The following is a 15,490-nucleotide window of genomic DNA, read 5'->3' as shown; positions in this document are numbered from 1 at the left end:
CTCCAGTGGACACTACCCTTCGTAAAACATGGCGGGAGATCGTTGACTTGATGTGAGTCAACGTCGTAACCTATAACAAAAGCACAAACCGATTCGCACCCAGTTTAGGGCGTTAAGTTGACACGAGAGATTGTCGAGGTGGAGGTGATTGACGTTCGAAGAGAGCGAGACAATCGGCGGATCACCGGCCGCGTCTCATTCCCGGATCGTGGCTGGCTCCCGAGCGGCAGCCGGTACAAGTGACGGTTATGGTCCGTGCGACGATGTAAGATGATACTGAGAAATCGGCCGTTCATGCCATGGATATTGGCGTTCGTCGTTCTCAGCTTGGTGACGATTTATCTGCAGCTTCAGGTGTCCGAGCTGCAGAAAAATTACAAACTTATGCGTACGTGATCGTTCGCAATTGACAAACCTAACCCTTCCTTTTGATGTTTAATATTTATATTTCTTGATAACGTATGTATGTTATCACAGATGAGATTAACGATTGGGTGAATCGTTTCTTCCAGACGATGCCGTTGTGCGGGCGCGAGTCGACGCGAAGAACGAGGCGCGCGCCGATTCGCGAGTTATCTCGAATTACGTACCGGACGTAACGGAGAACAACATTGTCGTGATATACAACAGGGTACCGAAGACCGCTTCCACCAGTTTCATGGGATTGGTTTACGATCTGTGCAAGCAGAACAAGTACCACGTGTTGCACATCAACGTGACCAATAACATGCACACTCTAACTCTCGCAAATCAGGTTCCTATGAATACGCTTACTGTCTCGTCAAATTTTTTCAAGTATATTGTGATGACTCTGTACATTTATGCAATAATTTGTATCTTACAAATAACGTTGTTGATGAAACGCGACTTCGTGCGCTTGATGTTTTTTTTTTTTTTCATGAATCATTGATATAAGTGTAAAAATGCAGGTTCAATTTGCAAACAACATAACAAACTGGAATGCCATAAAGCCAGCATTTTACCACGGACATATGGCGTTTTTAAATTTTGAGAAGTGGGTACCGAAGTGAGATTTTTTTTATTTTCATCAAAGATGAAAGACACGCATGTAGACACACACACACACATACACACACGTAACACACACGCACGACATTTGTCTTGCATGTCCATCACTAATCCAAAAGTGTAGAAATAGCATTTTGACTTTTTTTTGGAGATTTTTATTATTTTATTATCACGTGTGGGTTTCCAGAATAATTAAGGAATTTTAGGTGAACACCCATCATTACCATTTGTCCCATTTATAAATATTTTTTAATTACTAACAACAAGGATTTAACTTAGACACTGAAGCAATATTATGTTAAATGATGAGAACAAGAAGCAAAGTTTTTTTTTTATATTGTTTCTTCCTTGAAAGTAGTGACACTTAGGCCTGGTTTATGCGGGCCTAAGATTTTAATATTTCTGTTTATTAACATAAGCATAACAGAATATAACAGAAGCATTGAAATCCTATAGTTGAACTGTACCAATTCCGGTATAAATTAAACAGTTATTACCCGCATAAACAAGGCCAAAACAAGGCCTTATTTTATTTCCTAAGACGTGATAGTTTTTTTTTTTTTTTTTACCAACGTATTTTTGTATATTGCAGATTTGGTGTTAACCGCACACCTTTGTATATAAATTTATTAAGAAAGCCGTTAGACCGATTTGTATCTTACTATTACTTTTTGAGATACGGAGATAATTTTAGACCACATCTCACGAGAAGGAAACACGGAGACACGAAGGTACGTGTGAAAAGATATGGGAAATAAATTTATTTTATCTCTAACAGGAGAACTTTTTGATCTTCCAGACATTTGACGAGTGCATAAAGATCGGCCAGCCCGACTGTAATCTCAATAACATGTGGCTTCAAATCCCATTTCTCTGCGGCCACGATCCGGCTTGTTGGTAAATTCTCCCTTTTGATTTTCTCTCAAAAAATTTCATAAAAAAAAGAATTACCGGAAACAAACAATTGTTGTTTTCGCAATCCGTTTGATCTTGATCAAAACTCTTGAAGGAAAGTTGGCAATAGCTGGGCGTTGGAGGAAGCCAAACGAAATTTGCAAAGACACTACTTCCTAATCGGCATTACGGAGGAATTGAATGATTTTGTGGAAGTGTTGGAGAGCGTACTGCCGCAATTTTTCAAAGGAGGACACAACTTGTTCTTGCACAGTTAGTACAGAGAGAGAGATCTTCAATCTGTTGTACCGCGCTATCGAGTCGTACGAGACAAATTCTTGTATTTTTTTTTTTTCTTGTCTAATTGTAGATAACAAATCGCACTTGCGACAAACCACCCAAAAACTCGATCCGTTACCCGAGACGGTAGACAAGATTCAACATTCGGTTGTGTGGAAGATGGAAAACGAATTGTACAACTTTGCTTTGGAGCAATTTCACGCTGTGAAGAAACGTCTCATAAACGCTTCCCCCCAAGACGCAAATCAACGTTTTATGTACGAAAAGATAAGGCCAAAATAATAATAATAATAATAAAAAAAAAAACAAACAAATCATTACTTTTTTTAATAGAAGTTTTAAAATAGCCACCAAGGACAAATTGCTTAGTTTATTTATTTTCTACACATATCACAATATATAAAAATTGTCCAATATATAAAAAGTTTCTCTCGTCTAATCGTCGCAAATTTTTCGAACGAAAAACAACACAGAGACGATATCCAATAAATAAAAACTAAGGTATAAATCTTTTTTTTTTTTTTTTTTGCTTAAGAACGTCCAAAAAAAAAAAATAAATTAATGAAAAGCTAGTTAGTTTTCAATTTGTTTAACATTACGTGTCGTTGGCTTCTTTGTTATTATTGCCTTTGTTTCTTTGTCTAAGGGCAAACATGTAAACCGGATATAAACCGTGCGGAAAGTTCTTCTCCTGCTTCTCTTTGATGCAAACAAGATTGGCTTTATCGAACAAACTGCGCAAACCTTTCATCGATCTTGTTACGGACGAGTCTTCGGAATCAATTTCTAAATTGCTCGACTTTGTAATATTTTCCTTTACTACAAGCACACCGTTGTCTTTTAAACCCGATCTGCAAGTTGGCAAATTTTTATTATTAACAGAAGATACAGAAAGAAACACCGAATACCTTCTGCTTTCAAAGCAAGACAAAACCCCCAGCTTGGGGAGGAACTTACAAGCATCTTTGAAAAAATGTTATCAAGTCGTCATCTTGCAGATGTCCCAACACCCATTGGCACCATATAAGGTCGTATTTGTTTTCCACAGGACAAAAGTTTTGCAAACCTTGAAGAAACAAAATTTTATAACAAAATACACACACGATCTCGGCTGTCTTTTAAACTTGTGGTTAGGTTGCAGCAATTAAACAAATTACCAATAGCATAATACTGATTGACTTTTGAAGAATGATTCTCCAAAGCGATCTTGGCCACTTCCAGGAACTTGGGATTTTGTTCGACGAGATCCACGCGCGCGAAGTGTTTTATCAGTAAATTTTTGGTAACTCTTCCTATACCAGCACCGCAGTCCAAGGCAAATGACTTGGAAGGTGGATCTTGCAACTGAAACAAGTCGGCAGCACGTTTTTGTTTCGTTTTCGCGTCGTAAACAAAAGATTCATTTTTTAATTTAATTTTTTTTTCACCCATCTCTCGCGAACAAGGTTACAAGGATGTTTACCTCGAAGATCGACCTCAGGAAGATCCTGGATCCTCTTATGTCCGAATGCGAGATGAAACCGAAACCTCCCAGCATTCCGTTTATCGTGGGCGGAATGCGATCCCAATACTTGGCGGCCGCGGTATAGAACTCGTCTTCCCGGCACGTGTCGCATTGTTGTTCCTGCATTTTGCAACGTTTCGCCGCTCCTCACGCAATCAATCGCACGACCGTTCACAGACCTGGCATTCTTTTTGCAGTAATAAACGTGAGTGTGCGTATCCTGGAAAGAGCAATTAGTTTTTAGCAAAAAAACGATTACACATGTTGGTCACTTGTACGTAGAAAAATTTGATGTAAAAAAAGAAAACAATCTAAAAAAATGTTACTTTGCAATTCCTGCCGGTCGCAATCGATTGAGGGATTTAAATCGCGTCCGGGTGGGTGCTTTTGCGGCGAGACGTCTAGAGAGACGCGAGAGCTACGGAGCTACACTCCGTAATCACAGACCCATCCCCACTTCTGATTGGTCCCGCCATTGTGAAGTTTGTTTCTTGTTTTTATCGCAATCTAGATATATCCACGTAGGTTCTGCTCGCGGAAACGTGGACGACTCTCGTCGCGCTGCAACAGACGACGCGGCCAATCAACGTCTCGCTTTTCCAAAAAAATAATATATTGTCAAAAAAAAAAACAAGACGTTGATTGGCTACCGCGTGACTCGTCACTCGTCGTGTTCCGTTGTCGCATCTCGTGGACAGATGCCGCAACGCGTCACACCTTGTATTTTTTCCCATCCCGTGGTCACAAAAGTCAGCAGCAAACTTGCCAAGTTTGCCACCCGCCACCAGTTGACCAGTCAGTCAGATAACAACACAAAACACGGCGAGCAACGTGGAAAGATGTCAGATCTAAGCGACTGGTTTAATTCGTTGCCGATATTCACGAGATATTGGTTATTGTGCACCGGATTGTTCACGTTGCTCGGCAGATTTGGAATCTTGAGTCCGCATTTGTTGATATTGTGGCCCGATCGATTTATAAACAAATTCGAGATCTGGAGAGCGGTTACCAGCGTATTCTTCTATCCGCTCAATCCATCGTCGGGATTTCACTTCCTGATCAACTGTTACTTTCTTTACAATTACTCGCTGAGATTAGAACGCGGGGAGTACAATGGTAAACCCGCGGATTATTGCTTCCTTCTGTTGTTCAATTGGATATGCTGCGTCATCATCGGTGTCATCGGCGACTTCTCTTTACTCATGGATCCCATGGTGCTGAGTGTGTTGTATGTATGGTGTCAGCTGAACAAAGATGCCACTGTAAATTTTTGGTTTGGTACGTACTTGTTTTTTTTTTGTTTTTGTTTTTTGTTTTTTTTTGTTTCTGCAAACTTGTACGAGACGAGCAAATGATGATTAGTTTACTCTGGCTGCTTGCGATGTGCACAGTCGGGTGAAATAAATTATTCAAAACTTTCAAACAGTTAGCATTTAACGCATTTGTGCAACATAAAAATTGTTCACATGTTTATTTTTAATAAACAATTTATTTATGTAAACTTACTTTGTTGACAGGCACACAGTTTAAAGCCATGTATCTGCCGTGGGTTTTGTTTGGAGTTAATTTGCTTATTGCCGGAGGTGGGATTATGGAATTGTTTGGGATTTTGGTTGGGCATCTCTATGTATTCTTAAAATTCAAGTATCCTCAGGAACTTGGCGGTATAGAATTGCTCAATACTCCGAAGATACTCGAAAGATTTTTCCCACCTCAACGAAGCGGAGTTCGTTCATTTGGTTCCGCGCCTGTTTACAGACCCGGAGAGCAGCAAAATGCTCATGGGAGAAATATATTTGGAGGACACAATTGGGGAAGGGGTCATGTATTAGGTCAATAATAAAGCAAGCTTGCTTGCGCAAAAATAAATTTATACGAGAAAGTTTTCTTTATTATATATATATATTTTTTAGAATTTGTAATTAACTCTGGAATAGACATTCCTTTTTTTCTTTTTTTTTTGTCCCGGAAATCTGCGCGATTGATTTTTCATTTGAAATTTTTAAACATCGAAAATCCGAAACACCGGATAACCGAAATCGGTTGTAACGATTTTAGGTTTTAGTTTTGCAAATTGAAACAAAATTTTTGACGCGAAAAGAGATAAAGGAGTGCAAGCGCGGAGGATCTCCGACAGATCCCGCGTGTGTGTGTGTGTTCCAGGGTTAATATCAACATCATCTTCTAATTTGTACGCGTGTGTGTCGGTCCGTGTTGATGCGTTTGTGTATTAGCATTCGTTTCTCAAATGTCTCCGGAAATGTGGTTTTTTAATTAATTTCAATTATAATATGTACGTTATTAGAAATTGCAATTGAAAGATTTGCAAAACAAAGTTGTCTCAAACAACCGAGATCGAAGTAAACTGCTGGACCAATCAGAGCTAAAAGAATGGTATTGACGCATGTGGAGTGTGTGTTTAATTTATTGTGATAATAAAAAAAGAAAAACAAATTTCTCCGCGGGTAATTTTCATCTTTCACTTGAGTTTCTTCAAAAGCTCTGTATTATAATATGAAGCGGTTTTAATTATAAAATTTGTAAGTTTTTTTTACAATAATTATAACACGCAACGTATGTATATTAATGTGTACAGTTACGATGTATATATGTGTGTGTGTGAGTATGTATGTGTAAACAACAGAGTATCCTCGTCACGCAAGTGAAGCGTGTGAATGGCAAGTCCATTTAAATATATATAACATCTTTATAATTTAACAATGTGTGTACACATATATATATAATTATTTATATATACGTACATACATAACATAGTTTATAATAATTATTGCAACGTAGAATTACGCAACTAAAACATCGCGTAAACTTTGGCATATAATATGTTAATATATTGTAAATGGAATATTGATAAATTTTGATCGAGTGACAATCTCGAATCTTTTTATTTGTCGAAAGATTCGAACACACGCGAAGAACTTTCTAATTTTTAATCTAAATCTAGTTGGGATAATATAAACAAACAAATACATATGCACACACAACATGAGGTTGAGAAAAAAACAACACATATGTTTAAATTTGTTTTATTTTCCGCTCCTTACAAAGGTCTGTAAAAAAAAAAAAAAAACAGGAATAGAATCCTTGATATGTACAAAATGTTTCTGTCGCGATACGATATTGAAGCACATGATTTTTTATTGAGGTTTGTCTCCTCAGTGGCCAGATGCCTGCTTGCATGTAACAATATTAATAATGTTAATGCAAAACAGGTGGATGGGATGCCAACCCCTACCAAGAGCCCAAAGATAACACTTTTTATTTTGACACATTTTATTAATTAAAATTAAATGACACACGATAGCTCTTGAATCAATAATCTTAAATATTTCTTCTGTCAAAAATGAAAGAAGTGTGATCAAAGGGCTCTATACCCACCTAAAAAAAACTTATTCCTCGGGAACTTCTAACTCTCCTCCATTGATGTCGTCTATTAGATCGTGAGGCGGTCTGCCTTCTACCGTGCAGCCGACCGACTGACACGTTCCCAGAATCTCTTTAACCGTGCCGCTGAGAGTTCGCGACATGGATCTCGGTCTCATTGCGCGAGCAATAGAAACAATGTCGTCGAATGTCAAATTGCCGCTGTGTTTGATATTCTTTTGTCTCTTGCGATCCCTAGGTGGTTCTTTCAGAGCTTTGATTATCAGAGAGGCTGCTGACGGTACGACAGAAATTGTCGCCTGTCTGTTTTGAATGGTCAGTTGAACAGTGATTTTTAGACCTTTCCAATCACTGGTGGCCTTCGCGATGTCGTCACCAACCTTCTTGGGAGACTGAAATGTCAATACTTAATTAGTTTTGTAGCATATAAAAGTGTGTGTGTGTGTGTGTGTGTTAAGATAATGGAACACACACTGTTGTACAAGTTATTCTATTGACTCTGAACATCCCAACTCACCAATCCAAGAGGACCAATTTTTGGAGCGAGAGACGAGGTAGCACCTACTTCGCCACCAACGCATCGCAGATAGACTGTTTAACAAAGAACAATTTTAATTACGCTACGAAGAAGTCACACCGGTTGTATGTCTATATAAGTTTTCAATATCTCTAACCAAGAACAAAATATGCCAAAAAAAATACCTTTCTTTATTTCATTGGGATCGAATTTAGGAGGCATTTTTGTAGTTTACACCGAGGACTTTTATAGAAAAAAACGTGGATGAAAGTTGATTACGCGTGACTATCTAAAACCACACGGAACGGTCTTCCAACGTGGACGACCCTGCAACCGCTCGCAACGTAAAAGAAGGCAGAAGAACGAGCGTGGCGGGGGAAGAGTGCGATCTGAATCGTGATTGCACTTAAGCCTATATCACACTACGGATTTGGATCGGATTGAAATTTGACCAATCAGAAGAAAGAAAACCAATCCTAAGTTTAGTGATCTTCTCTCTGATTGGCCAAATTGCAATCCAATCTCAATCCCAATCCGTAGTGTGACATAGGCTTTAGGGTAGATCTTACCCCAACGGGTGCGTTCAGACAACTCGACAGTTGCACAACGGTTGAGAGATAATCACTTCTGATTGGATCATACTTTTGGAACCACAGCAGATTTTGAAGAATAATCCTATCACAAGTGATGATCTCTCAACCGATGAGTTGTCTGAACGCACCCAATCGCTTAGGCCGAAGTTTGCACAATGTCCTGTCGCATTGGTCGGATTTCTTGAGAGTCGAGCAAGACGATTGGTTATTGCGGACTGGGTCTGCGCCAGCGAGCCGGTTTAAAGGTCTGTTCTTTTTCTTCGCACCTGGAACTGCACCAGTTGCGTCAGAAACCAACAACCCCGTCCGGGTCCGGGCTTTCACGTTCCACGTTGACGAAAGTGGACGATTACGTTACCATGTTGTACTTCCACGTATGTATGTAGCGTGGTATCAATGATGGCAATACTCGTCGCATTATGCCGAAACGTTATCCCGTGCTGTTAGTAGTTGGTTAGTAGTAGCGAAATCGCAAACCTTTATGTGATAGGTGATGAAAAATTGCTGCTGTACATTTTTAATCGGTGTCTTTGATAAGTAATTTAGTTTTTTGCTTTTCTGTGTGTTTCTTTCGTCTTCGACAGAAGAAGAAGGCCGTCCGGTTGAAGAACGGATATATAAATTTATTCAAAATGAGAACAATTAGGATATTTTTAATTTTGGTTGCGTCGATAGTCACGTTCGCGGCTACCGGAGGTAATGTGCACAATTTGTAACAATGCTTGCAAATATTTAAAACACACATTAACGCATGGATGTGCGCAAACACACGAGTTTTCTATTCGCGAATTACTTTGTTCAATTGTTGAAAGAAAATATTTTCACTGAACAATTTTTGGCAAAGCTGCTGGAAGTAGTTTGTGTTTCAAACACGTCCAACTGTTATACCGATTCTTACGTCTACTTGTTTAGGCGATTATTGATATATGATCAGAATCTGTGTGTTTGTTGAAAATATTTTTATTTCAAATAAAATCCTTTGATTTATTTTTTTTTCTATTTAACATTCCAGTTAGAGAGATTTAAACATGTTATTTTACACACACACACACACGTTATCATTTTAAACAAAACTTATTGAGAAACTATTAAACAGTTTTCAGTTTAAATTAAAAATTCTCATTCTGACATATGTTTTTATTTTTGACAGGATTTACTGCTTATGCTCAAGAGGAAGAAAATATTGATGATATTGTTGATGTGGAAGGTGAGGAAGGTAATATAATAATTGATGAAGAAACAGAAGAGGAAATAAATAATGTCTCCACCGACGCGGATACAACAATACTTTTTACAAAGCCTGTTTACAACACATTGTCCACTCTTGGTATTTTAATTACACTTTTTATCACGACGGAATGTTTAGAGAATATGCGTTATTTTATTTATGATGGTTTTTTTTTTTTTTTTACAATATCTAATATAAATTTTACAGAATTGCCGGCTGGAAATATAGTGGAGTTTCTTGTGGGATTTACCAACAAGGGTGAAAATGATTTTGTTTTGGAATCTTTAGACGCTTCGTTTCGTTATGCGATGGATTTCAATTTTTACATTCAGAATTTTTCTACGTTCACGTTTAATAAGGTTGTAAAACCCAATCATGAAGCCACGCTGGCGTATTCCTTCATTCCATCCGAGAGCTTTGCCGGAAGACCATTTGGTTTGAATGTCAATCTCAATTACAGAGATACGGTATGTTTGTCAGATTATAATATATCTTTTTTTTTTTGTTCAAATGCAACATTTGAAACATAGAGTGGAACGAGATGATTCAAATAAGGTGTTTGAGAAAGATAACTCGGAAAGTTGGTATTTATTGACTTGCTTGTCATTAATATCATTATTATTTGTTTTTGCAGAACGGAGTCTCTTACAACGAGGCGGTCTTCAACGAAACCGTGCAGATCATAGAGATTGACGACGGTCTAGACGGAGAAACTATTTTCCTGTACGTGTTTCTCACCGCTTGCGTCATATTGATTCTCGTGGGAGGTCAGCAATTGTTGTCATCTCTCGGACGAAAATCGCGTTCTTCCACCACCCGTAAAGCGACCGTAGAAATCGGCACGTCCAATCCCAATAACGTAGATTACGACTGGCTGCCAAAAGAAACTCTCAATAGAATCAGTGAGTACGAACGGACAAAAATATTTCATAATCGCGTACTCGAGCTATATAATAAAAAAAAAAAATGCAAATCAACTAGTTTATGGTTTTTTTTAAAAGAAAAACTGAAGTGAAAAAAAATTGTGGCGTTTACAGATAAATCTCCTAGAACTCCAAAGCAAAGTCCACGACAAAGGAAAGCAAGAAAGACTGCTGGTTCCGATGATTGAAGTATACGTTTGTGGGTGTATTCACACAATAAATTTATATATATATATATATATATACACACACACACACATATATATATATATTTATCTCTGTATAATATATTATTTAAAACTGATACGCGCGCGCGAAAGAAATTTATTGTGCAAAAAGTCAACTACTAATTATTAAAAAATAATTTGTAAAAAAAAAAAAAACAATAGCCGACAATCTCTGACTCGTTCACACACACAGCGAAGTTTCCAGCGTAATTCGAGCGTAATTTTCCGTTCTTGCGGAAAGAGCGGCGTGCGATTGGCTGTCGGATAAACAATTTTTGCGAAACGATCAACCAATCGAGCAAACGAGCGATTTTGTTTCGATATAGCATTTTAGTAACCAAGGTAGGATTTTGGAACGTACCCTAGCTGTTTCAGAATTGCTGCCAGCACGCTGCTAAAAAATTGGGTGCGTTCAGACAACTCAACGGTTGAGAGACAATCACTTCTGGATTGGATCATACTTTTGGAACCGCGATAAGATTTTGAAGAAGTAGTCCTATCATAAGTGATGATCTCTCAACCGTTGAGTTGTCTGAACGCACCCATTGTATAATATATGTGACGTAAACTATAGATCTTCTAGCGCTCGCAGTGAATCTTGGAACACAGCTAAGGACGTCCCTCCGAAGCGCTCGCGATTGGTCGATCTCCCCCCAAGTCGCCCTTTCTCTTTCGTTTCGAACGCGTGTAAACCGCGCCCGAAAGACGCGCGCGCAACCGGTACAACGTTATCGACGCGGTTTTACAGGCAGGGAAATAATACGTGTATACGCGTATTGTGCTCCCGGTGTGACAGTAGTTTATGGCGAACTGCGTCTGGCGAACGTGTCACAACGTCACACGCGAGAGTGAAGTATTGTCGTGTGCCAGACATTATATTTTCACAAGTTGTCGGGCTGTTGTTTCGGGCGCGAGAAGAAAAGTGAGTGTTCCGTCCGTTTTCGCACGCGGGCTCCCGCGTACAGAAAGAGAAAAAAGAAAAAAAACAAAAAACAAAAAAAAAAAAGAAAGCCAATATTATCTCCCCCCTCAGCGCGTTTTGAGCGCGGGGGGACGTAACCGCGACGCGCGTGATAGAGATTCGTCTTGTTTTTAGATGATGGATGATGATGGGCGATGATGATTGATTTTTTTTTGGTGCTGTTTGCCGTGCGACCGAATATCGTTTGCGCGCGCGAGCGCGGGGGGAACGTCGTTCTTCCTCCTGTGTGATGTTGTTCCCCGCGCGGGACACACGTCTTGTCGCGCTTCCGCCGAGAGAAGTCGGCGATACTATATGTCCAGACGATCGCGCGCCGTCCAAAAAACCGAGAGAGAACACGTCCGAATTTTTCCGGAGTTCCGGTGACCGCAACGGGTCACATTAAGAAAAAAAAAAAAAGAATCGATACTAGAGTGAGAGAGAAGGAGTGAGAGAGGAATCTCTGGTGCGCAGCAAAGCGGGAGCGAGAGAGTGAGTGAGCGAACGAGCGAGCGAGAGGGAGAAAGAGAGAGAGCGAGCGAACGAGCAAGCGAGCGAGCGAGAGAGAGAGTGAGAGTGAGAGGACGTGCGCGCGCGAGTGAGAGAGAAAGGGAGAAAAGAAAAGAGAGAGAGAGAGAAAGAGAGAGAGTAATGAGAGATAAAAGCGGGCGCCGCCAACCTTCGCTCTTGCGGGATGAAGAAGCGAAGGGGGTTGACGCGCGGGCGGGGACGCGTTTATCGGCGGTCGCGCGCGTGTGCTCTCTCTCTCTTCGGTCGGTTCTCTCTCTCTCGAAACGTTTCGTCGTGCCCATGGTCGTGCCTCTATTCGGTCGCGATCTCGCGCCGGTATCCTCGAAAAAAACACGATGTCACCGCCTCGACACGTGCGATATCGTCGTCGTCGTCGTCGTCGTTCGCGCGTCTCGAGGGATGCGGACGCAGCACTGTGGCACGCGAAGGTCGCGTTCCAAAAAAAAAAAAAAAAAAAGGTGACTGTGTTTTCCCGTCCCCCAAATTCGGGGACGCAAGAAGATTGTATACGTAGTCGAGTCGTCGTCGTCGTCGTCGTCGTCGCGACTAGCAAGTGACTGCGAGGAGGTGTACCGGCGATGTGTGTCCCGGGGACCTCTTCCGCGAGGCGCAACGCGCCGCTAGGACGACCGCGTCCGATTCGCGTGTCCGGAACACGACGACGAGAGTGTGAATCCGATTCACACTCTCTCCTCCGGCTGGTGGGAACGTCTCGATCGTTCTCTCGAAATCGGACGTTCAAAATACACAACACCGTGTATTATAATCGGTCGCGAGTGCCGGTCCGATCGTTCAACGTTTCATCGGGGAAACGCGCGCGCGGGGAAATCCGGGGAATTCCGTTTCTCTTCGCGCTGGTCTAAAACGGCGCGCGCGGGCCGCTAATTTCGAGAGAGAGAGAGAGAGAGAGAGGAGGATTTCCTCGCGAACTCTCTCCTCGTCGTCGTCGTCGTCGTCGTAAAAACGAATTCGCACGTGCGCGCGCGCGCAGCACGCATGGGATCTCTGGACGTGCGTTGCGGTGAGTGGCCGTTCCGGTAAGGCACAATAAAAAAAACCCCCGTTGTACGTATCTCACACAACGGAGAGAGATCACACACACATATGGACTGTCGCAAAAAACCAAAAAACCAAAAAATCGAATCTACGTGAATCAAAAAAAAAAAAAAAAAAAAATACAGAACGCACTTAGAAAAATGCTAACTTTTATAACCGTCTCTCATCTCTCAACGGCGCTTCTACCAGATTTGTGACATGTAGAATTTTTCACTTAGGCCGATCAGGACGGAGCTTCTGCCAAGTGGTCTTTCGGCGCGTTTGTAGCGGTTGGCGTTAAGCGCATCCTTTATATTAAGGTTGCAAAAAAAATATTCAATATCCGCGCCGTCGGTCCGCAACGCAACTATCTCTGGATTCTCGTCTCGTATATCTTCTGTCTGTGCCGCAGCGTTCTTCCCAATCTTGTGTCGACCGCAATTTAATCACACACAGTAAGTTCTGGTGTTCAATCAATCAATCAATCTGGTGCCATAGATACGGCGATGTTTGCATATATAAAAAAAAAAAAAAGTTGGTTTATTTGATTGTGAAAAAACGAGAGAGAGAATTTTAAGCGAGCTTAAAATTGTTTGTTAGAAAATGTCATCCCGGGATTACGACAGAAGAAGAGGCGGGAGCGGTAGCGGGAGCAGTTCGAGCAGACTGCGAATGGACACAAGCGTTTCGCAATCGAGATCGTCGCAGGGAGAGAGTTCCAGCAAGAGAAAAGAACTGGACAGCGTGATGCGAAAAGCGCGCGAGTCGCAATCGAGCTACTGGAACAAGAAGCTGTTGGAAGCCGAAGAGCGAGATCCGAACAGATGGCGTCACAGCGGTTACAAGGAGTTGTATGTGAGCGGTACGAGCAGCGGCGAGCCGAGCAGCAGAAATCATCCGAGAAGTCCGAGAAGTCCGAGACCCCGTAGTCCTCACAGTCCGCGTCCGCGATCACCGCGGGCGAGAAGTCCGCGATCGCCCCGCGATCGTTCGTCGCGCGAGCACAACAGAGGAGGCGGCCGACCGGCCGCGCGTAGTCCGAGCACCGGTAGCACGTGTTCCGACAGATCGTGTTCCGTTTGTTCGCCGAAAGAACGACGACGCGTCGCTCCGTTATCCCGTTCGCGTTCGAGATCGATCACGCCGGTTCGGGGAGCCAGAACGCATCCCAAAGAAGTGACCGCGTCGAGTTCGCGAGCATTGCCGCGCGCGAGACCGCGATCGCCGCCGTTGCCGCGTCCGCGTACACCGCCGCCGGTTCCGCAGCCGCCCCCGCGTCATCAGAAGGATTACAAAACTCTCAAAGAAAAGGAAACGAAAATTCGTCGCAAAGAGAAGCACAGCAGACTGCCGGAAGATCCTCGAATACCGGATCCGATCCCATTGGTAAAATAAAACTTTTTTTTTGTGTTAACATTTTCTCTCTCTCTTCTTAGAGTTAGTTTTATTAGAGAGATCGCGTTCGAGCGATCGGGACGAGAATTATTCTGTGCGCGGGGCACGAGAGAGGGAAAGAAGAGAAGAAGCATTTTGGAGTAGGTATTTCAAACGTTTAACACAAGTATTGTACAAACGAGTTGCGAGTATTGTACGGAGGAGCGCACCATATCGTTCCGCTCTTAGGGGAAGTTCTCGGAAATTTCTCCTCCGGGTTGTCCCTACTACCGCGCGCCGTTTTCCTTCAATCTCGGGCTGCTGGAGGAGATCAAAAGAGTTGGGCGCGCGTTAGTAGAAGCAGCCAGAAGAGAAATTTCAGAGAAAAATCTCTCTTGGAGCGGAACGATATGGTGCACCCTTCTGTACACAATAACCGTGTCCTGATCTCTTTTTTTTTTTTTTTTTGGAATTTTCGCGCACTGGACGTGCGCCACATGTTGCGCAAAGTAGCGCGCGTTTCCGTATAAATTTATGCATGAAAATTTATATTACAAATATTTTACACGTCGCGATCGAGTCCTGTGTTCTACGTTTCCACTTTTTCAAACTTCATCAACGGATCAGTTTGAAAAGTTTTTCGCGTATATGTTTTTTTTTTCTTTTTACAAATCGCGATAGAGAGTTTGAAGCAAATGATTTTCCCGGAAAAAAATATCCGTCAAGTTTTTTGTCAACTTTGCGGTTGATTTCAATAGCGGGACAATTTGAAAATTTGTTTATTTGCTTAATTTCCCGAATTTCTGTGAAAATTGAAACAACAAATGTTAACAAAATTATCTTTAATTATCGACTTACAAAATCAGCTTGTCGAGATTTTCCAACGACACATGTAACTCATGTCAGAGAACTGATTGAATAGAACACTACAGCTCTAAAAGGCGACAGTATATATATATATATATATATATA

General features: G+C 41.5%; 6 protein-coding genes across 8 annotated transcripts in view; 4 read left to right on the top strand and 2 right to left on the bottom strand.

Annotated features, from left to right (window-relative positions):
* The first annotated feature begins 26 nt into the window (after nt 1-26).
* On the top strand, nt 27-2,768 carry LOC109858706 (heparan sulfate 2-O-sulfotransferase 1-like). Of its 2 annotated transcripts, none has more exons than XM_020436221.1 (8): nt 27-388; nt 513-754; nt 930-1,027; nt 1,622-1,760; nt 1,829-1,926; nt 2,039-2,196; nt 2,294-2,480; nt 2,557-2,768. In XM_020436221.1, exons 1-8 carry the CDS (start codon nt 271-273, stop codon nt 2,624-2,626), a joined length of 1,110 nt encoding a protein of 369 aa, XP_020291810.1. In that variant the 5' UTR covers nt 27-270; the 3' UTR covers nt 2,627-2,768. The 2 variants fall into 2 exon arrangements, with proteins under 2 accessions (XP_020291810.1, XP_020291811.1); XM_020436222.1 differs by having other exon boundaries at nt 29-388; nt 930-1,015.
* A 10-nt stretch (nt 2,769-2,778) lies between these two features.
* On the bottom strand, nt 2,779-4,304 carry LOC109858708 (N-terminal Xaa-Pro-Lys N-methyltransferase 1). The gene is made up of 5 exons (XM_020436224.1): nt 4,054-4,304; nt 3,686-3,947; nt 3,381-3,567; nt 3,181-3,289; nt 2,779-3,074 (listed from the first exon to the last, which is right to left on the bottom strand). Exons 2-5 carry the CDS (start codon nt 3,851-3,853, stop codon nt 2,819-2,821), a joined length of 720 nt encoding a protein of 239 aa, XP_020291813.1. The 5' UTR covers nt 3,854-3,947; nt 4,054-4,304; the 3' UTR covers nt 2,779-2,818.
* Nucleotides 4,305-4,379: 75 nt separating this feature from the next.
* LOC109858707 (derlin-1) lies at nt 4,380-5,600 on the top strand. The gene is made up of 2 exons (XM_020436223.1): nt 4,380-5,005; nt 5,245-5,600. The coding sequence occupies exons 1-2, from the start codon at nt 4,426-4,428 to the stop codon at nt 5,565-5,567; spliced, it is 903 nt and encodes a 300-aa protein (XP_020291812.1). The 5' UTR covers nt 4,380-4,425; the 3' UTR covers nt 5,568-5,600.
* A 1,155-nt stretch (nt 5,601-6,755) lies between these two features.
* On the bottom strand, nt 6,756-8,008 carry LOC109858704 (60S ribosomal protein L12). Its single transcript, XM_020436218.1, has 4 exons — nt 7,832-8,008; nt 7,647-7,720; nt 7,124-7,521; nt 6,756-6,795 (listed from the first exon to the last, which is right to left on the bottom strand). Exons 1-3 carry the CDS (start codon nt 7,866-7,868, stop codon nt 7,135-7,137), a joined length of 498 nt encoding a protein of 165 aa, XP_020291807.1. The 5' UTR covers nt 7,869-8,008; the 3' UTR covers nt 6,756-6,795; nt 7,124-7,134.
* A 530-nt stretch (nt 8,009-8,538) lies between these two features.
* On the top strand, nt 8,539-10,645 carry LOC109858713 (translocon-associated protein subunit alpha). Of its 2 annotated transcripts, XM_020436231.1 has the most exons (6): nt 8,539-8,692; nt 8,824-8,935; nt 9,390-9,566; nt 9,675-9,934; nt 10,102-10,369; nt 10,505-10,645. In XM_020436231.1, exons 2-6 carry the CDS (start codon nt 8,872-8,874, stop codon nt 10,576-10,578), a joined length of 843 nt encoding a protein of 280 aa, XP_020291820.1. In that variant the 5' UTR covers nt 8,539-8,692; nt 8,824-8,871; the 3' UTR covers nt 10,579-10,645. The 2 variants fall into 2 exon arrangements, with proteins under 2 accessions (XP_020291820.1, XP_020291819.1); XM_020436230.1 differs by having other exon boundaries at nt 8,539-8,935.
* An 807-nt stretch (nt 10,646-11,452) lies between these two features.
* Nucleotides 11,453-15,490, top strand: part of LOC109858714 (serine/arginine repetitive matrix protein 1) — a 10,415-nt gene continuing 6,377 nt past the window's right edge. Inside the window, exons 1-3 of the mRNA XM_020436232.1 lie at nt 11,453-12,070; nt 13,384-13,599; nt 13,745-14,530. Coding sequence (XP_020291821.1) covers nt 13,748-14,530 — 783 coding nt within the window. The 5' untranslated portion in view covers nt 11,453-12,070; nt 13,384-13,599; nt 13,745-13,747. The remainder of the gene's footprint in view (nt 12,071-13,383; nt 13,600-13,744; nt 14,531-15,490) is intronic.

This window comes from Pseudomyrmex gracilis, unplaced genomic scaffold (assembly GCF_002006095.1).
Source record: "Pseudomyrmex gracilis isolate BER0280 unplaced genomic scaffold, ASM200609v1 scaffold_220, whole genome shotgun sequence".
In the NCBI taxonomy this organism is placed as follows: domain Eukaryota; kingdom Metazoa; phylum Arthropoda; class Insecta; order Hymenoptera; family Formicidae; genus Pseudomyrmex; species Pseudomyrmex gracilis.
This window is presented reverse-complemented; position numbering and strand designations above follow the sequence as displayed.